Raw genomic sequence first — 21,522 nt, forward strand, 5'->3', positions numbered from 1 at the left:
AATGCTAGTGGTGTAAAATAAAAATGGCTACAAAGCCTTGAATTTATTACTGCGGCAATTTCATGCAACGTCTATAGGTATATTATGAATTTTAAAAAATAAAATATATAAGTCACTTATTTTATATATAAATCTCATATATATATATATATATATATATATATTTATTGAGTTACATTAGACTATGTCTAAATGTAAATTTTCTCATACATAATATATGGTTTATATATTAAATTTACATTTAGACATAGTCTAATGTAACTCAATAAATATATATATATATATTTATTGAGTTACATTAGACTATGTCTAAATTTAAATTTCCTCATACATAATATATGGTTTATATATTAATCGTTGGAATGCCCCATTTGAAGAAAATAGTACATAAATAAAAGGATTAATGGTTAAATAATTACAGTTGGTAATTTCTTTCTTTTACTTTATTGTGCCATATCCATTTGATTTCCATTTATCTTGCATAAATTTTCATAGCAGGTATTTCAATGATCAGTTGAATCTCTCTTTTTTTTTGGGTGAAATGTTTACTCTTCTTTGATTTAATAGAGTTGATGTCAACTTATCATGTCAGCATAATTTCCATCAGACTAATGGAATATTGATATAATTTCATTAAAAATACCAATGTCAACTAATTAGGAATGAAATTATGTTTATTTCCTAAAAACATAACAAAATTATGGCTTTGGGTAACCAATAATTTAATTGTTTATTCACAAAATGCATTTCCAAAGAAATAATTCATTCTAATTGAAAATTTTACTCAAATTCGTTTGTTTCCTTTTCTTCTTCTCTTTTTCTTTTTTCTTTCGGAATTAACAATAAGAAAAATTAGCTAGGAGATGTTGGGTAACTTAGCAAGCCACCCGTCTGAATCAACATATGACAAACTCAAAAAATTGCTAAGCTCACTAGCATCGAGTTTTTTTACCCAAGGTACACGCTTGGAAGTGTCTGCTCCTGGTCCTTTATTTTCAACCTCCACATAAGTAAAATTTCCTCTGCAATTGTCAATGTAAGCAGAAACATTCATTAATTACTGTCGGGTGACCATAAATTTAATTAGCATTGAAAGCAGATAACAAAATGGAGATGATTGAGAGCAACATCAAAATTAATCTTACTCCTGGTGAACGTAGTCCCACGCATCCCAACCTTGAGGCACTACAACATCAGACAGGGTAGAGTTATGGATCACTACAGTAGAAAAGGGCCCCCAAGCTCTTCCAAGATAAGCTTTACCAGTTCCATTGATTTCACAATTTTTGAACACAAAACCACTCTCATTTTCTGCCCATTCTTTCTTTTGTGCTGTTATATATCCAGGTAATTCTGGTTCGTATCTTCCTATGTTAACAAATATTATGCATTTCTGCAAGTCCACACACATAATAAAAGCTTAGTTAACATGCAAGGAAAAAAAATTGAAACATATAGAACGAATTGAGTAAATAATACCTCGTAAATGGATTTGCCTTTGCCAAAAATGAAATCTATAGCACCTTCAATGTAGCATTTGTTCAAGTAATGGCGACCCTTCTCATCCCAGAAGGTATCTTGTACCCCTAGAAAGGCACAATCATAGAAAGCAGACTTGTCCCCTCTTATCCTAGCGGACACAGCTTGGCCATTTGGGCTATTGTAAGTATTCTAAAAGCAAAAACAGAAAGGAAGAAGAAGTATTAATCAGTTCGAAAAGTATTGTAATGAAGGCAATTCATAGTTCATATGATTCTCATGTAATGCTTTAACCTTGAATGTGATGCCTTTTGCTACGATGTTTTCAGGATAGGAAGTGAAGGTGGCACTCGACCCTGTCACTCCATGATCACCCCATTCGATCCTTGTCAACTCACTACCTTCTCCTTGGAGAAAGATGCATGGTTTATTCACAGGAATTGTAACTTTTTCCCTGCAGCCATAACCAACAAACTAGATAAAATTTTTTTCAGAATGCTGTGAATGAAACTAGGAAATGAAAATGGGTTTTCCTACCTGTATGTTTCAGGAGAAATTTGAATACGTATCCACTGAGTATTCCCATCAGGAATCGAATCAATGGCGCTTTGAATTGTAGTGAAGTTTCCTTTGCCTGACTTATCGACAGTAATTGTATATGCGACTTTGTAATTGCTTGATTCATTTAATTGGCAATCCAAAGCCTTACATGCACTGGAACAGATGACCAATATCCAAATGAACCAAAATGAACGGTGAAATTCCATTTTTATGAATATTCAAAGAATAGCCTCTTTCCAAGAGATATGTTAGCTAGCTAGCTAACTAGCTATAATTTATCAAGAGGTCAGCTGGATATATATAAAATCCTCTAAGGCAACTTGTATCGTGGAATGCGTGGAATTTTCTTATACCCATTTTTGAGTGTGTAGGCAAAACTACACATTAGAATTGTCTTATCCTAGTGCATGTGAATTTCAATTTGATTTGTTTATTACATTTCTGGTACTTGTGAATTCAATTAACTTCATTTTCTATGGATTTTTAATAAAAAAAATTAAAAATCCTTGTCAACTCAATTCCACTAATGTGTTCGCTAAACCACCAAAATAAACAAAAAAATGTCAAAAGACCGAAAAAATTAGGCAAATTGCATATGTGATTTCCATTTTGCCATGTTACCTGTGAATCAGCTTATTCTAATTCCAATTAATTATTTAATTAAACCACCATAAATTGGTTTTATTAAACGAAGGGGGAATTTGCTTAGATATATGAGTGACTTAGAATTAAATGACAATGTTTATATATATATATATATATATATATATATATATATATATATATATATGGTCTAAAATTATTTTGAACAGATCATTCCTTGTTCTAATTAATTATTGATGTGATATTTCCTCCCAACTTGCGCCAAAAGTTAGGCCACAAAACATTTATACTTGTGTATTCAATAAAAACTTTGAAGACATGCATTGATTTTTGCTGATTAGACATGCCTTGCAAACCAAATTCATTTGAATATTCTATGGGAAGGGAATCATGGGATATACAAAATTGTATTAATTTTTATATGTGAATTTTTGTTTAAATTAGAAAAATTAAGTTGAATATTATTTTGAATGTATTTAATGCTTTCTCAAAATTTTCCATATAAAAAATATCTGTAATTAGAAATGAGTGTGTAGCTTGGCAATCCAGCCATCCTCATTAATATACGACAAATTAACAAATTTGTTGAGCTGATGAGCATCGAATTTCTTTAACCAAGGCACTCCCTGGGAATTATCAGCCCCTGGTCCATTATTATTGGCCTCCACATATGTAAAATTAGCTCTGTAATTACCCACAAGTGTTAAATGTTAATGACACATAGATTTTGACCTTTTTAAAAAAAAAGTATACTGAAGATGAGAAAAGCCTGATATTTTGTGAAGATTTGAGTGGAAATCTTACTCTGACCAACGAAGTTCCAAGCATCCCAACCTTGAGGGAGTACCACATTGGAAATGGTTGAGTTATAAATAATTACAGTAGAATAAGGTCCGCAAGCTCTTCCTAGGTAAGCTTTACCAGTCCCAGTGATTTTACAATTTTTGAAAACAAAGCCATTGGATTCTTCTGGCAATTGCTTCTTCTGGGCTGTTATAACGCCGCTTAAGTCTGGTTCATATTTCCCTATATTAAGAGATAATGCGCTGCACATAAACCCGATATCCCTTGTCATGTTATAAGCAACATGAGAGGGTTTAAATAAATAGTGCATTTTTTATGAGCAGCTGATTTTATTAATAGTAGGTCATGCACATGTACCTCATAGATAGACTGAACGGCGCCATAAATAAAATCAATAGCACCTTCAATATAGCATTTCCTGAAGTAGTGGCGGCCTTTGTCCTCAAAAAAGGTATCTTGTATTCCAAAAATGGCGCAGTCGTAGAAAGCAGATTCATCCCCTGTTATTCTAACTGCGGTAGCTTGTCTCCATATTATTTTTTCTGCTCTAATCCGTAGGTTGAGATATAATCATAACCCAAAATCATAAAAAGTTGATCAAGATCTTAACTAATGGTCTTTATCAATTCTTACCTTGAATGAAATGCCTTTGGCTACAATGTTATCAGAAAATTAAATGAAGGTAGCACTGGTTGGTGTCTCTTGATGGTCGTCCCATTCAATGCTTGTATAATTTGATACAAGCTAGAACCGCCACTCCGCCACTTTTGTTGTGGCAGCTATTGAACTGTCCCTCCAATCAAGCCTCAAATGATCTTTCACTTTTTCTCAACCTTCAACATCTAATGTGAAGAGAATTAGAAAATAAATGCAAAATTGTATTCAATCCAAGAACAATTTTTTCAAGAAGAAATACCCTTGAATTTCAATTAAAACTTATAAGAGAACAAACCTTGTAAAAGTGATAAATAAAGTTCATACAAGAACAAAGCTCCTTAGAGTATTTCAGCCATAGAAGGCTCTCTCTACCTCTCAAATTACCATCTGAATTTTGAAAAAAAAAATGAAACAAAAATAACTATATCTGCTGGGGTGGATATTTGGCAAAGCTTCTCTAATGGCCAAAGGACAATTGCAAGCTTGGTTAATACCCCACACTCTCCCTAAAATATGTATAAAATTCAAACATAAATAGAATATTCTGATTTAGCAAGATACAATTGAAAGATAAACTGAAAAGAAGTGTTTTGTCTAGAAGCTGAAAGTAGTAACTTTATTTTTCCTATAAATGGTTAAAGCATGGTTGGAACTCTTGGACAAAGTTATTGCTTCCAATTTTTGAAAAATAGACAAAAGCATCTTCAAAAGGTTGGTGGAGTTAGGTTGCCAATTGTACCACCACTTAGGTACTCCATCTAGATGCCAAATAGGATGAAATTTTTGACGTGGCTGCCACATGCCATTTTGGACGAATGCCATTTGGTCTCTTGGCTCCTCAAATATGCTAAGGAATGTGCAAAAAGGTTGGCTTTCCTCCTCCAAGTCTAGACTGAATGCTTTTCTCCTCATCATCCTCTCCCTCTTCAAAAGAATTCGACCTCAAATTTTCATCATCTGCATAACAGGGAGAGAGATCAGTGACATTAAATGTAGCATTTACATTGTACTCACCGGGTAGATCAATGTGGTATGCATTATTATTTATCTTCTCAAGAAACTCAAATGGTCCCTCTCCTCTTGGTTGAAGCTTTGATTTTCGCTTAGAGGGAAACCGTTCTTTCCTAAAGTGCACCCATACCAAATCACCCAGTTGGAACTCAATATGTTTTCGACCTTTGTTAACTTGGTTGACACTTCTTGCATTGATCCTCTCCATGTTTTGTTTGGTCTTTTGATGCATGGATTTTACAAGTTTGGCCTTCTTCTTTCCATCTACACGTAACAACTCATTAGTAGGCAATAGAAGTAAATCAAGTGGAGTGAGAGGATTAAAACTACAAACCAACTCAAATGGAGAATAATCGGTAGAAGAATGCAATGACCTATTATATGCCAATTCTATAAATGGTGTGCAATCTTCCCAAGCCTTAAGATTTTGTTTGATCATGGCCTTCAACATAGTTCTTAAGGTCCCATTGACCACTTTAGTTTGGCCATCTGATTATGGATGGAAAGTAGTGAAAAAACACAACTTGGTACCCAACTTGGCCCAAAGTACCTTTCAAAAATGACTCAAAAATTTAATATCCCTATCACTAACAATTGTCCTAGGAATGCCATGCAATCTCACTACATCTTTAAAAAATAAACTTGCAATGTAAAATGCATCATCAGTTTTGTGACAAAGAATAAAATGAACCATCTTGAAGAATCGATCAACCACCACAGAAATGCAATCATGCCCTCTTTTAGTCTTAGGTAACCCCAATACAAAATTCATAGACAAATCTACCTAAGGCTCATTAAGCAAACTCAAGGGCATGTATAACCCATGCAGTTTCAGTTTGGATTTTGCTTGTATGCACACAACACATTTGGCACACACTTTTTCTACATCCTTCCTCATGTGGCAATTAAAAATGCTCTTTCAAAATGTCTAATGTTTTGGTCACACCAAAATGCCCCTTTAAACCTCCCCCATGTGATTCTTTAACCAATAAGTCTCTAATGGAACACCTAGGCACACACAACCTTTTATCCCTAAACAAAAATCCATCATACCTATAGAATTTCTCATATGCAACATTCTCACATTTAGCATATAATTCGACAAAATCAATATCATTTGCATATAGTTCTTTCAATGCTCAAATCCTATATTTTGGCATCAAGTAGGGAAAGAAGTGTGTACCTCTTAGACAAGGCATCCGTAACAATATTTTTTTTACCTTGTTTTTATTGAATCACAAAAAGAAAGCTTTCAATGACTCACTCCATCTAGCATGGCACTTGCTCAACTTGTTTTGGCCCTTCAAATACTTAAGTAACACATGATCACTATGGATCACAAATTCCTTTGGCCATAAGTAGTGTTGCTAAGTCTTCAATGCTCTCACCAATGCATACATTTATTTGTCATAGGTGGAGTAGTTCAAAGAGGCGCCACTCAACTTCTCACTAAAGTAGGCAATAAGTCTCCTTTCCTGCATCAAAACAACACCTATACCCACTCCAGAGGCATCACATTCAACTTCAAATGTTTTTAAAAAATCAAGCAATGCAAGTAAAGGAGCAGAACATAACTTTTCTTTCAATAAATTAAATGCATGCTCTTGCTCTATCCCCCACTTAAAACCCACAATTTTCTTGACTACTTCATTAAGGGGTGTAGCTATGGTATTAAAGTCTCTCACAAACCTCCTATGGAAACTAGCCAAACCATGAAAACTCCTAACCTCACTCACGATCCTAGGTGTAGGCCAATCTCTAATAGCTTTAATCTTTTCCTCATCTACTTCAATACCATTTCCACTCACAACATACCCCAGAAAGATAACTCTACCCATGCAAAATGTACACTTCTTTAAGTTAGCATACAATCGCTCCTTTCTAAGCACATCAAATACCAATTTCAAATGGTGCAAATAATCTTCCATGTTCTTGCTATACACTAAAATGTTATCAAAGTAAACAATAATAAATTTTTCTAAGTATGCACGCAAGACATAGTTCATCAACCTCATAAATGTACTAGGTGCATTAGTCAAACCAAATGGTATAACTAACCATTCATACAATCCATATTTAGTCTTAAAAGCAGTTTTCCATTCATCCCCTAACTTCATTCTAATCTAATGATAACCACTTTTTAGATCAACTTTGGAAAATATGCATGCACCATATAACTTATCAAGCATGTAATCAAGTCGAGGGATAAGATGTCTATACTTTACAGTGATTTTATTTATGGCATGACAATCTGCACACATGTGCATAGAACCATCCTTCTTTGGCAACAAAAAAATTGGCACAGTACATGGACTCATACGCTTCAGAAAATGGCCCTTTGTAAGCAACTCTTCCATTTGCTTTTGAAGTTCCTTAGCTTCCTACGAGTTTGTCCTTTAGGCAAGTCAGTTTTGGATCACGGCACTTGGAATAAAGTCAATTTGGTGCTCAATTCCTCTAATGGATGGCAACCCACTAAGAATCTCTTCTAGAAAGACATCTTGGTAATCCTACAAAAGAGGCATAGCACAAGAAGGAATAAAAGTGTCATGGTCAGTCAAGGCTGAATAAGCCCCCTTGCCAACAAGGAAAAGTATACACCTATTGGCATAAAAAGCACTTCTCACATCTCTTGCTCAGCTGGCAAGCTCACTGGTTTTTCACTCTTCTTTTCCTCACTTTCTTTTGCACTTGAACTCCCCTCAATTGCTTGAAATCTTTTTACTTTCTCTATCTTTTTCCTCTTCTTTTTCTCTCTCTCACTTTTCTCTCTTTTCTCCTCTCCCTCTTTCCTCACTACGGCTTCCTTTTCTAACATCTCGTCCATAGACTTTTTTATTCTAGTTTGATCTTCATAAGTCTCATGAGGTAGTAAAAGTGCTAATGTCACTCTTAGGCCCTCAAACTCAAATGAGTACTTATTTTTGTGCCCATCATGAGTGACATTCCTATAAAATTACCATAGTCTTCCCAAGATGATATAATCAGCATGCATTGGGACTACATCACATAAAACTTCATCCTTGTATCTCCCAATTATGAAGGGAACTAACACCTGAAATTGCACCTTCACTTCCCCACACTTATGAAACCATTGCAACTTATACGGCCTAGAGTGCCTAATCATAGGTAAGCCAAGTTTTTCAACCGTCTAGGTACTTGCAACATTAAAAAAACTTCCACTATTTATAATCAAGCTGCAAATTCTATCCTTCACCATGCATCTAGTGTGAAAGATGTTTTCTCTTTATAATGCATCATCTCCATTCTCCTCCACAATTTGGGCACTTAAAGCACGCCTAAGCACTAAGGCTTGTCCATGGCAGGTTCTATATCATCTTAATCCTCCAAGGGTAGTTCTCCCTCACCTTTATTTTCATCATCATCATCCGCATAGTTATCCTTACTCTTTATCTCACCATTCGGCCTCACAATCATCACCTTGGCATTGGGACATTGAGATGCATAATGCCCATGCCCTTGACACCTAAAGCATTTGATGTCCCTAGTCCTCCCACTTGAAGAAGCAACCATCTTACCCTTATCATACACATGTAGTTTGTTAGGTGTGTTTGGTTTTTTAAAGGACTTAGTCTCCTCCTCCTTATCCTTTGACACAACCTTGTCATCCTTAAGAGTTTTGGTCCAATTCGGCTTCCAAAGTGTAAAAGTGTTAGCCGACCTCATTTGTCCTCCATACTTAGCAAATCTTTTCTCCTTTAATTGCCTCTCAATTTTGACAGCCATATTGAGCATGTCATCTATCTCAACAGAATGTTATAACTCCACTTGAAAGGTTATGTCCCTATTAAGTTCCCTCAAGAACCTTGCCATAGTAGCCTCCCTATCTTCTTGAATATTGGCTCTAATCATAGCCATCTCCATTTCCTTAAAGTATTCTTCCATACTCTTAGTTTCTTACACCAAGTTTTGTAGTCTTTGGTGCAATTCCTTATAGTAATGGGAAGGCACAAATCTGCCCCTCATAACCCTCTTCATTTCAGCCCACGTATCAATCTCTCCTAAGCCATCTCTCCTCCTTTTAGTCACTATTTGGTCCCACTAAACAATTGCATAGTCTGTGAACTCCACCACGACTAGTTTCACCTTCTTCTCCTTAGCGTAGTTATGGCAATCAAATATGAGTTTTAGCTTTCTTTCCCACTCCCAATATAGATCAGGGTTAGCTTTGCCTTGGAATGGTAGCATCTTCATTTTTATGCCATGAACATTTCCATCCACTCGGTCCATCCCATCTCTCCCGCTTAGATCTTCCATTATAGGTCTCCTAAACCATCTACCTCCCTTACGTCCTCTTCCTCCTCTTTCCCTAATTCCTCTATAAACATAGTCATCTTTATAAGCATAGGAGTTTCGGTCATTATCATGATCATCATAATAATCATAGTCATCATCCCACTCACCACCAAAATTTGGCACATGTACCTTAGGTGTAGCTCCACCTTCATTCGGTCTAGGATTTGCATTTCTCCCATTGCTCCCATTGTTCAAGTTTCGATTCTCCCCATTAGGTTCAATCCAAATGCATTGCCACTTCCACTTCCATTTTTTTCATTATGGTTGCCATTGCCTCCAACACTTCCATGATCATTTCCCCTAACACCATCATTCGGCCTAGCGTTACTTTGGCTCCTCTCAACTCTTTCAAGTCTATCCAAAATGGTATTCAAGGTCATATAGATTCTTTCTATGTTTTGCCCCATTGCTTGTCTATAAATAGCTTCGGGCATCTCATTTCTTTCTTCACTAGTTTGTCCAACTCCTTCATTTGCCATGTTTTAAAACCTGCAAGAAAATTGATTAATTGTAAAACCTCACCACTCCCTTGTGTGTTTCACTCTAAATTAATGTCACTCAAGTGTTTCCCTCAAGTACTAGGCTTTTACCCTCTTCTAGACTCGCACACGCTTGCCTTTTTCCACTTAAACTCTTGATCACTAAGTTATTACATGAACTATAATGTCACTCTTTAGGCAACCTCTCAATTAAGTTTTAAGGGCTATTCAAGGTTATAACAAGGAGCAAAAAGTGGAAAAAAATTTAATTGGTGACTTTAGAAGCCAAAAGATGAAAGACTCCAAATAATGAAGCAAGTACTTCCAAATGATATACTCTTGCTAAACTGATTTTAAGTTACTCCAATGACACTAGAAAAAAGTAGAAAAATGTGGTTTGGGGTCCCAATTGTCCAGCTTTAGGAATGGACTAAAAAATGGCATATTGAGTGCAATCCTTGAATCACTAAGTAAATGGTAGAATCTATGCACCAAATTTGATATGTAGGCCTAATATAATGTCAAAAATAGCCTCAAAAAGTTTGAACAAGTTCTGGGTTGGTTTGCTCAAGGGTGCTTCAAACCAAGCCCTAAAAATAACTAAATCAGAAAATTCACAACACTTGGCCAACTACACAAGTTTTTTTCTTTTCTTTTCTTTTTCCTTTACTTTTCCTATAAATGATTGAAGCATGGCTGGAACTCTTGGACAAAGTTATTGCTTCAAATCTTTGTAAAATGGATAAAAGCATCTTTAAAAGGTTGGTGGAGTCGGGCTACCAATTGTGCCACCACCTAGGCACTCCACCTAAATGCCACATAGGATGCCAACTAGGATGGAATTGCTGACGTGGATGCCACATGTATGCCACTTTGGACGGATGCCACTTGGTCTCTTAGCTCCTCAAATATGCTAAGAAATGTGCAGCAAGATTGGCTTTCCTCCTCCAAGTCCAGACCGAATGCTTGTAAGAGATTGGACTTGGTGATGTGCTCGTGTACCAAGCCTTGAAGCTTCTTAGCCATTGCTCTAGTTATTGGACCTTGATGTGCCATTATGACCGGATCCTCATTATAATTGCTGCCAACTCCTTCAAGAAAAATGCACGGGTTGTTTGCAGGAATTAAAACTTTTTTCCCTGCGAATTAAGTAAATAAATTGTTATAAAATACATAAACTAGATTATGAAAAGTTTTGTTAACTAATTACATGTATTTGTCAGCAAAAATTTGGATGTGTATCTAGTGATTATTATTTTCTCGAATGGAATCAATGGCTCTTTGAACTGTCGTGAAGTTTCCTCGGCCTGATTTATCAATAGAAATAGTATATGCTACTTTAGACTAATTGGATTTATTTAACTCACAATCCAAGGCCTTACAAAAACTAGCTACCAATAGTAACATCCAAATGAGCAATGATGAACGAAGATGCTGCATTTTACAGGGAAAAAGATTGGCTTTCTAATGATGATAAATTAATTCTAAGGAAAGAAAATTTTAGAAAAGTGTACCTCTATAGGTGTTGGTTACCTATTTTTATAATGTTTAAGAAATACTTTGGCACAATATTTGGGATTCCTCTGATCACTTTGAACATATGCGTGTTGCACATCCAGGGATTTGTATTGTGTTAGCGTGATTCTCAAAGTGAATCACGCCCAAGAACCACCATCTTGTATCTATTGAGCTGATCTATTGGATAGATCTCTCAATCGGTCTCTTAACTTCGATGGAGAACGAGCTGTGGGTTCAACTATTCCAATCTCCTAGGAAACGCTCATTTGATCCCACAACTAGATCTAAGTTATTTGAATCCAAATCTGGTAACTCCGAACTCGATGCGGGATCTAGGCTGAACTATATCATTGCTTCCCCAAGTCTGAATCTTTAGGTTCGATATCCTAGCGAATTCTTGGAACCCCACACTACGACATGTTATGCAGTTATGGCAGTGTTAATAGCTGCACGGCTATTTATTGAGTACCAAAATGTTGCAATTATGATTTGTAGCATGCAAGGCATATGCTTGGTGGTTCTTTTGAATTTCGAGCATAAATTACAAATTTTATATATGCGCCTTCACGACGAAGATAATTGTAATAACCTGAAAATTTAAAATATAAATTTTATATTTTTATATAGTATTTAAATATTATTTTAATATTATTTTGTTATTTTAATATATTTATAAGATTATTATGAAGTTTTGGATTTAATCTTTTGGATTATCGAATTTAAATTATAATTTTATGTTTTGATATTTTTAAATTTAGAAAAATTACTACTATTATTATTAAAAATGTTATTGTGTTTAATTAATTTATCAAGTAAGAGTTTATTTTAAATATTAATAATATTTTAATATTATTTTAATTTTGGTTTAATAAAGATATTTTAATAAAATATTATATATTTAAAAAGTTAAAAGTATATATATATATATATATATATATTGAATGAAGTGACATTTTGGTGCCCTTGGGTAGTGTGTTGCAGCGCAGTTTTTAATAATAATAAAAAAACCTGTAGCAAATTCCCCCCCATGCCCCCCCCCCCCCCGGCCCTTCGCTCTCTTTCCTCTCCCCACTACTTTCTTCCCTTTGCTCTTTTTCCTTTAGGCAAGCCACTAGCCCAATGCCGATTGGCAAGTCCCAACCCTCCCTTGCACTGACCAGTGATGGCAGGATCCAAAATCTAGCTAGAAACATGAAGGCAGCAGAGAGAGAGAGAGAAAGAGAGAGAGAGAAGAGAGAGAGGGGAGAGAGAGAAATTTGGCAAGCCAAAATCTGACAGTTCCAGCTAGTGATCGGCAACCCCATAGTCCTAACCAACTCCCTTCCACCTGGGGAAGCTTTTTCGACCAGCCTCACAGCTGGCAGATACTTGATTCGTGCAAAACAAGAAGAGAGAAAATGAGTATTTTTCAAGGTTTTTGGTCACTTTTCTAGCGATCCGACTGTCAGATAGAAAATCTGAGATCACCGATGAACTCAGCGCAATGAGACCTTCGAGATGGGATCAACCCCGCTCTGATCAGACACCGTTTGAAAAAGACAATCATTTGACAGTCTAGACTACTTAGTGAGATTTTCGACTTTTTGACGCTCAAAAATTAAATATAATTATATGATAATTATTAATAATTTTTGGGCTTCATTTAAGTGTGATCAGATCGATGATAGCTTACTAGCACCCGAGATCGAGTTTTCGACCATATCTGCCTACCTGGAGGCCCGGCCCAGAATATAATCAATATTACAGTCGATCACAGCATTTTTAGATGTTCCAAACGTGTTCCAGGTTGCAGAAATTGCAAAGGTAGTCCCAAACTTAAGTTGTGTAATTTTCACTTTGGTGAAGCTAGCTGATAAATCTGTAAAATATTTTAGGCTTAGTAAAATTAAATAAAATAATTTTAATAAATATAAGGACGATATAGATGACCTCTAAGAATATTTTTATAATATTTGAAGTATTGAAAATAAATATTTAGACTGTAGAGGAGTTAGGGACTCGTGCTAGAGTTTGGAGGATTGGACCTAGGTTAGTTTCTTGTAGACCCCGAATAGGCATTATAATTGTTGTTGTGGGCCTGGGGCCCTGTGGTGTTGTTTTTTATTGCATTTTTCTTGCAAGAGGATTAGGTCCAATTATAGAGGAGACTCTGTCGAAATTTTGGCAATACCTTAGAATATATTTTGATTTTATAGCTTGAATTGATTATTTAATTTTACCTGTCTTTTGATAGAAGTCAGTTTATATGTTTAGGTGATCGATACTGGCCGTTTCTCCTTCTAGCTAGATCAACTGCAGTTCAGTTGACCAGTCTAGGAGTTGGATATTGATTATTTTTGCAATTTCAATATTAATTATATATCTCTAACATGCTCATGTATTTTATAAATATTTAATTATGCACATGTATAGTTAATATATTAGGGAAATTTTGATTATTGCATATTTAATTATTATTATTTATTTGTGATTGCTGCCCAGAGGATAATTTTGAGCTTTGTGTGTGTGCTGGCATGAGTATGGTATGGATATGGATATGGGTAGCATGGATAGAATGGTTGCAACTTGACTCGCTGTGACCCAATCCTTTTTGTAGATAAATTGGGGTCAGTACAACTTTTAATTGATCTCCCTGACTCCCGCACTTGGATTATTAAGCGAAAGTCCGGCTTGAGTTAACCTCACAGGCAGGTATTATATTAAAAAATGTAACACCCCAAAATTTTAAACTTTATTATTTTATGAGTATTATTGATATTTTAATTTTATTAAATTTTAAGAAATTATTTGAGATTTTTCGGATTTTAAAAATCGGGTTCGATTTTTCGAAAATATAAACTTTGATGATTTTTAAAAATTTATTTAAAGACCACGTGGCAAAACTAAAAATATATTTGGAGTCTACGAATTTTTCTGAGTTTTCTGAAATTTTTTTCGAAATTTTTGGACCTCATTTTCGGTCCCGAGGCAGAGTAAAAATTCAAAATTTTGTATCATGAATCGAACCGGCCGAATCGAACTGGACTGGATCGGACCGGTCGAATCGGATCGGCCTTTTCTTTTTCTTCTTTCCCCTTCCCCGCGCGCGTCCGACCTCCCTCCCTTTCTCTCTCTTTTTCTCTCTCCTCCCTCCTCCCCTTGCCGCGCCGCCGCCTCCCCTGCCACCCCAGCTCGCCGGCGCCCACCCCCAGCCGTCCCAGCCCACCGGCCGCCGCCCCAAACGGCCGGAAAACGCGCGCGAACGCCCCTCCCTTGCGCGCGCGACTTTTCGACTTCCCGGCCAAAATCAGGCCGATCCGGCCACCAATCGGACCGGGTCTTGTGTCTAAATTCATCTACTCGTAGAGAGCTTTCCATAGACACCAAGAACACCGAAATCCATCAAGCGGTTTGTCCAATTTTTGCCCGGGAAGTTTTAGCCCATTTTGACTTTCGAGCTAGATTTCTCGCAAACCGTGAACCCCACGAGAAAACTGAGAGTACCAGAGCGCTCCACTCGTCGAGAGCTTCGCAGGGATATAAATTTCAAAATTTTCTGACACCGTTTTTCGGTGGGTCCCATGAAACTTCGCAGTGTTTTTCCGAGCATTAAATGAGCTTAGAAAATTCTGAAAAATTTATGTACTAACCCCCGTGTTGTGGGCTTTGTATAGGTATCCTCAATTCGTGGAAATTCGACGATTGGCCAAGATGTGAATTTCCGGTCGACAGAACTGTTCTGTAAAGTCTCCAAATTGGACCGAGGTTTTGGCTACCCCCCCCATTGTCAGACGTCCCGAATGCGTCCCCGGAGTCGGAATCGGCAAAGGTAAACCCGAACCTTGCTTTTTCGTAATTTTCTAGTGCTTAAATAGGATTAAAAATTCATAAAATATTCGTGGTAGCTCAGAAAATTATGATTCTTTTTGCAATAGCCTAGTAATATTTCTAAGGACCGCGGGGCAAAGTTTTAGAATTTTTAGAGCTTGTTTGGATAGTTTTTGCAAAAATGATCAATTATAAGGACTAAATTGAAATTTTACATATTGTGATGGATGACTGATTTGATGGCCCCAGGAGGGGCTGTGTGATGTGATTGAGTTGCGGATATATGGGTTGTAAATATAGAAGTGTGTTTTGAGCCCTTTTACAGGTTGCGTAGGTCTTAGGTATAGGGGAGACTCTGCCGGATTTTCGGCACGACTTAGGACGTATTTGGTCTTTTCTTGATTTGTATTGAGTCAATTATATTAAATAATTGTAATGTAATTGTCAGGTGAGCCGGGACAGCCTTCTTCCTCCGCCCAGCCGCCACAGTGACCGTTGTCAAGTCTGTGAGTAAAATATTAATTTTAATTGTAATTTCACTATTATTATATGTTCAAGCATGCCCATGCATCACTTATATGCATATATTTATGTAGTTAAACTCTAGGCACGATTTATGTTGCATTCATAACTGTTAAAGTGGCATGGATGTTGTTGTGGTAATTTGGAGCAGTGTGCGTGCGTTGGCGTGCGTGTGATGTGGTGTGGACTATGGATAGGACGGGTAGACACGGCTTGAGATCTTCGCTGGGACCCGGTCCTTCGGGGTAGTCACGGCTTGAGTTCTTCACTGGGACCCCGATTTGGTTTATTAAGCGAAAGTCCGGCTTGAGTTCTTCGCTGGCACCAGGTTGGATTTAAGAGAGCTATATAGGGGATTAGCTCCCATATATTATGATTGATATTACTGGGTGTGTGAGTGCTCCAAATTACCTTTTTGCTGTTATGATGTGAATTGTTGCTGATGTTGCATTTCACTCCACAGGGTGCATTAGTTTTAGATAGTTATAGAGATTATGGTTAAAATTGATATTTTACTCTCTGAGTCGAACACTCACTCCTGTTCAATATTTTTCCAGGCCACAGGAGGATATTTTTGAGGTTAACCTGCATTCTCCCTCGCAGGTTATTTATTCATGCTTGTGTAATTCTATAAATTTCTAGAATTTCCGCATGTGTTAGAAATGCTTATTTGATATGGGTCTGTAAACTAAATTATTATTTTGGACCTGTAAACTTAATATTCTATGCATGTTTGATGGATTGGATGAGGGAGCTGAGCTCCCATTTATTTTTATGCTGATGAGTATGTGGAGGGTGAGCTGAGCTCCCCAATTGAGTATTTATTGTGTTTACAGGTCGGGTGAGTCAAAAACTCCCCATTGAAAGGTCCATTTTATGGCCGGACTCTGTCCGGTTGATTTCTTGAAATTGGGCCCAAATGGGCCTTAGAGTTGGGTTAAGTGAATAGTTAGGCTTACTACGGGCCTCAGGGGCTTTAGGCTGGCCCATGTCCTAGTGCCGGTCCGGCCCATAGGTTGGGTCGTGACAATTGTGGTATCAGAGCCTAGGCTCCAGATTCTTAGGGAATGTTTGTCTAAAGTGTTGGGAAGAGTCTACTAGGAGTCACATGCAGAAAAATAAGGTCCACATTCGTCTTGCATTGTCATATTTGCTTCTAGTTTCTGCTTCATATAATTATGTATAAATATGAGTCTATAGAGCTGTGTAACATGCCGTTTTGAATTTTGTGGGCTAATGCTGCTAAATTTCAGGAAAATGCGTAGAAGCAGGAGAGCTGCCACTGCACCAGAACCAGATGTGCCTGACAAGGTGTCAGCACAGGATGAGGCGCTTGCCCCGAGGAGGCGGGGTAGGAGGCCTAGAGCTGCTCAAGTAGAAGAGCAGCTGCCACCAGTTCAGGATCAGTCTTTCATGGCACAGGGTCCCATGGACCCCATGGCAGCTACTCTAGTTGGGTTACAGAAAACCATTGATATGATGGCACAGTATATGGTCCACCCTCCACAGCAGCAGCAGTCCAAAGCACCAAGAGGGGAACCTTACAAACAGATCATCAATTTCAAGAAGTTGGTGCCTGGCACTTATGATGTGTCAGACGATGCATATCGGTTTTTGGATTCTCATGACGGCGAGAATGAATTACGATTGGTCGATAGAAGACTAATAGAGTGTATGCAGCATATCATGGGGCCTATGCCTAGACAATGGATGAATGACTACATATTACCTCGGATGGAGGGGTTGTCGTGGACTCAGTTTGTGGAACTGTTCATCAATCAGTTTATGCCAGAAAGCTTCAGGGATCAAAAGCAGTGGGCCTTTGAGGCCTTAAGGCGAATGGCGGTGCAGTAGATGAATATGCTCTGCAATTTCTTGAGTTGAGCAGGTATGCCCCTACAGTAGTTGCTATAGAAACTATGAAGGTGAAGAGGTTCCTAAAGGGGCTTGACAGGAGGTATGCAAACCTGGCCATGATGTCTGATCAGTCGTTTGATGTGGTAGTTGATCGAGCCAGACAGATAGAGATTAGCTATGCTGCGGATGACAGCGGAAGAGCAAAGAAAAACAGAGCAGAGGGTTCTTCAGGTGTTCCCCATATGGGTGCTCCAGATAGTGGTGGCCAGAGTAATTTCAAAGGAAGAAGTAGGAACAAGAAGAGTGGTTTTAGACACAAATTCCGAGGGTTCAGACCAAGGTACGGATCTAGCAGTGGTCACAGTTCAGGGTATAACAGTTCTGGGTCTGGTTCAGGATCCTCCTTGGCACCTTGTGCACAGTGTGGAAGAGGACATTCAGGACCTTGTATGATGGGTTCAGGAGTATGCTTCAGGTGTGGCCAACCAGGTCACTTTGCTAGGGAATGCCCCGTGTTGATGAGCCAGATGGGGTCACAGTGGTTCTCATTGCAAATGTTCCTCGCCATTGTATCCGGTGCTTCCAAAGATGGCAGTGGGCCGATGGCCAACAAGGCCGAGGACAAGGGGGACGTGGATTTGGAGGTAGATCAGGAGGTAGAAGTCAATATCAGGGTTCTGCCACTCAGGGTAGGGGTCAAGCTCGGGTTTTCACCCTAACCCATCAGGATGCTCAAGCTTCAAATGCAGTTGTGGCAGGTATTCTTCTGGTTTATTCCTATGAGGCTCGTGTTTTGATAGATCCGGGTGCTACGCACTCATTTGTCTCCCCTGTGTTTGCCATGAGATTGGGTAGAAACCCTACAACTTTAGAATGTCCTTTGTCGGTAGCTACCCCACTTAGTGACAACATAGATATAAATATGGTTTTTCCGGGTAGCCCAGTAGTAGTGGATGGAAAGATCCTCCCAGCAGACTTGGTTCCTCTACCAGTGATAGATTTTGATGTAATCTTGGGGATGGATTGGTTGGCAACTCATTATGCCACTTTAGACTGCAGTAACAAGAAGGTGTATTTCCACATACCCGGTGTGGAAGAGTTTAGCTTCGATGGTGACAGGAGCGTGGCTCCATATAACTTGGTGTCAGCAATTAGTGCTAGAAAAATGTTAAGGCGTGAATGCCAAGGGTATTTGGCATTGGTGAGAGATACATCTGTAGAAGGTGTCAACATGGAAAATGTTCTTGTTGTCAGAGAATTCATGGATGTCTTCGCTGAAGAGCTTCCAGGGTTGCCACCAGAAAGGGGAATAGAGTTCTGCATTGATGTTGTTCCGGGTACAAACCCCATATCAATGCCACCTTACAGGATGGCACCAGCAGAATTGAAAGAGCTAAAGGAGCAACTACAGGAGCTTTTGGACAAGGGTTTTATACGTCCGAGCACTTCACCTTGGGGCGCTCCTATTTTATTCGTGAGAAAGAAGGATGGGTCATTGAGGTTGTGCATTGACTATAGACAGCTGAACAAGGTGACTGTGAAGAACAAGTATCCACTTCCTCGGATCGACGATCTATTTGATCAGCTCCAAGGGGCTAGATTCTTTTCCAAGATAGACCTGCGATCAGGCTACCATCAGTTGAGAATCAGGAATGAGGACGTGTCCAAAATGGCATTCAGGACAAGATATGGTCATTATGAGTTCTTGGTGATGTCTTTTGGACTCACTAATGCACCAGCAGCCTTCATGGACTTGATGAATAGGGTGTTCAAACCGTTTTTGGACCATTTTGTCATCGTATTCATAGATGACATTTTGGTATACTCTCGGACCGAGGAGGAACACGTGTCCCACTTGAGGATGGTGTTGCAGACTTTGAGGGAGCACCAGCTGTATGCCAAATTTTCAAAATATGAATTTTGGCTAGAAAGCGTCTCATTCTTGGGACACGTGGTTTCTAGTGACGGCATTCAAGTGGATCCCAAGAAAATTGAAGCTGTAACTGATTGGCTTAGGCCTACAACAGTCACTGAGGTGCGAAGTTTTTTGGGTCTAGCTGGCTACTATAAATGTTTTGTGCAAGATTTCTCCACGATAGCGGCTCCCCTAACTAAGTTAACTCGGAAGAATGTTCCATTCATTTGGACAGATGACTGTGGGAGGAGTTTCCAGAAGCTTAAGGAGTGTCTGACCACCGCCCCTGTGTTGACACTACCTATGAGTGGTGAAGGATACACCGTGTACTGTGACTCCTCCAGAGTTGGCCTAAGGTGTGTTTTGATACAGAATGGAAAAGTAGTGGCTTATGCTTCAAGACAGCTGAAGAGGCATGAACAGAACTACCCCACCCATGATTTGGAAATGGCGGCTGTAGTCTTTGCACTAAAAATCTGGAGGCACTACCTGTATGGTGAAGTGTGTGAGATATACACCGACCACAAGAGTTTGAAGTACATCTTCCAATAGAGGGATTTAAACTTGAGACAGAGGAGATGGATGGAGCTTCTGAAAGACTATGATTGCACTATCCAGTACCACCCTGGGAAGGCCAATGTAGTAGCAGATGCTATGAGTAGAAAATCTTCTGGCAGTTTGGCGCACATTTCAGCAGAGAAATACCGTTGATTCGGGAAGTACATGAGTTAATGGATCAAGGTTTAATCCTAGATCTTTCAGATGAGGGGGTATTGTTGGCTCATTTTTCAGTGAGGCCAGACTTGCAGGACAGAGTTAGAGTTTTCCAGCACAGAGACCAACAATTGATGAAGATCATAGAAAGAGTCCAGCAAGGTGAAGGTGGTGAGTTCGGGTTTGCCAACAATGGCGCCCTTATGCAAGGTTCTAGGATATGTGTGCCCGATGTGGACAATCTCAGAAATGAAATCATGCAAGAGTCACACTATACACTGTACAATGTCCACCCAGGCTCCACCAAGATGTACCATGATGTGAAGGATAGCTTTTGGTGGAATGGCATGAAGAGAGACATAGCAGACTTTGTGTCCAAGTGCTTGACTTGTCAGAAGGTGAAGTTTGAACACCAGAGACCGTCAGGGAAGCTGCAAGAGCTCCCTATCCCTGAATGGAAGTGGGAAATGATTACTATGGATTTTGTGACTGGGTTGCCTCGTACCACGCGAGGATATGATTCGATATGGGTAATTGTAGACCGCTTAACCAAATCAGCTCACTTCTTGCCTGTGAAGACTACATATTCTGTGGCACAGTACGCCCGACTCTACATTCGAGAAATAGTCAGATTGCATGGAGTTCCGGCTTCCATAATATCTGACAGAGGGCCCCAGTTCACTTCTCGGTTTTGGAGAAAGTTGCAGGAGGCACTTGGCACACAGTTGAACTTTAGTACTGCTTTCCACCCTCAGATAGACGGACAGTCTGAAAGGACAATCCAAACACTGGAAGACATGCTTCGCATAAGTGTTTTGGATTTTGGAGGTCAATGAGATGATCAGCTAGCTTTGGTGGAGTTTGCCTACAACAACAGTTATCATTCAAGCATAGGGATGGCACCCTATGAGGCACTATATGGAAGAAAGTGTAGGTCTCCTCTGTGTTGGACAGAAATGGGAGAAGCGAAGGTGCATGATGTAGATCTAGTGCAGTACACTTCAGAGGTAGTTCCTTTAATCAGGGAACGATCAAAACTTTTCAAGAGGCGTAAGAGTTATGCAGACCCCAGACGGAGGGATGTGGAGTTTGCAGTAGGCGACTATGTATTCCTGAAGGTTTCTCCGATGAGGGGAGTGATGAGATTTGGAAAGAAGGGCAAGTTGGCACCTCGGTATATTGGACCTTTTGAGGTTACTGATAGAGTTGGAGCAGTTGCCTACCGGTTGGAGCTACCACCCAACCTTTCTCACGTTCATCCCGTATTTCACATCTCCA

General features: G+C 38.7%; 1 protein-coding gene and 1 pseudogene across 1 annotated transcript; both read right to left on the reverse strand.

Annotated features, from left to right (window-relative positions):
- Nucleotides 1-663: 663 nt before the first annotated feature.
- Nucleotides 664-2,382, reverse strand: LOC110647915 (probable pectinesterase 66). Its single transcript, XM_021801954.2, has 5 exons — nt 2,017-2,382; nt 1,774-1,933; nt 1,480-1,671; nt 1,146-1,393; nt 664-1,022 (listed from the first exon to the last, which is right to left on the reverse strand). Exons 1-5 carry the CDS (start codon nt 2,244-2,246, stop codon nt 857-859), a joined length of 996 nt encoding a protein of 331 aa, XP_021657646.2. The 5' UTR covers nt 2,247-2,382; the 3' UTR covers nt 664-856.
- A 779-nt stretch (nt 2,383-3,161) lies between these two features.
- LOC131177981 (probable pectinesterase 66) lies at nt 3,162-11,351 on the reverse strand (annotated as a pseudogene).
- Between the last annotated feature and the right edge of the window lie 10,171 nt (nt 11,352-21,522).

Source organism: Hevea brasiliensis, chromosome 2 (genome assembly GCF_030052815.1).
Source record: "Hevea brasiliensis isolate MT/VB/25A 57/8 chromosome 2, ASM3005281v1, whole genome shotgun sequence".
Classification (NCBI taxonomy): Eukaryota; Viridiplantae; Streptophyta; class Magnoliopsida; order Malpighiales; family Euphorbiaceae; genus Hevea; species Hevea brasiliensis.

What these genes read in the sequence shown, in the direction of transcription:
- LOC110647915 (XM_021801954.2), bottom strand. Translation starts at nt 2,246, where the DNA reads ATGGAATTTCACCGTTCATTTTGGTTCATTTGGATATTGGTCATCTGT. An exon ending in ATTTCTCCTGAAACATACAG is followed by an intron (nt 1,934 to 2,016) that starts GTAGGAAAACCC and finishes TTATGGCTGCAG; the next exon opens with GGAAAAAGTTACAATTCCTG. An exon ending in AAGGCAAATCCATTTACGAG is followed by an intron (nt 1,394 to 1,479) that starts GTATTATTTACT and finishes GTGGACTTGCAG; the next exon opens with AAATGCATAATATTTGTTAA.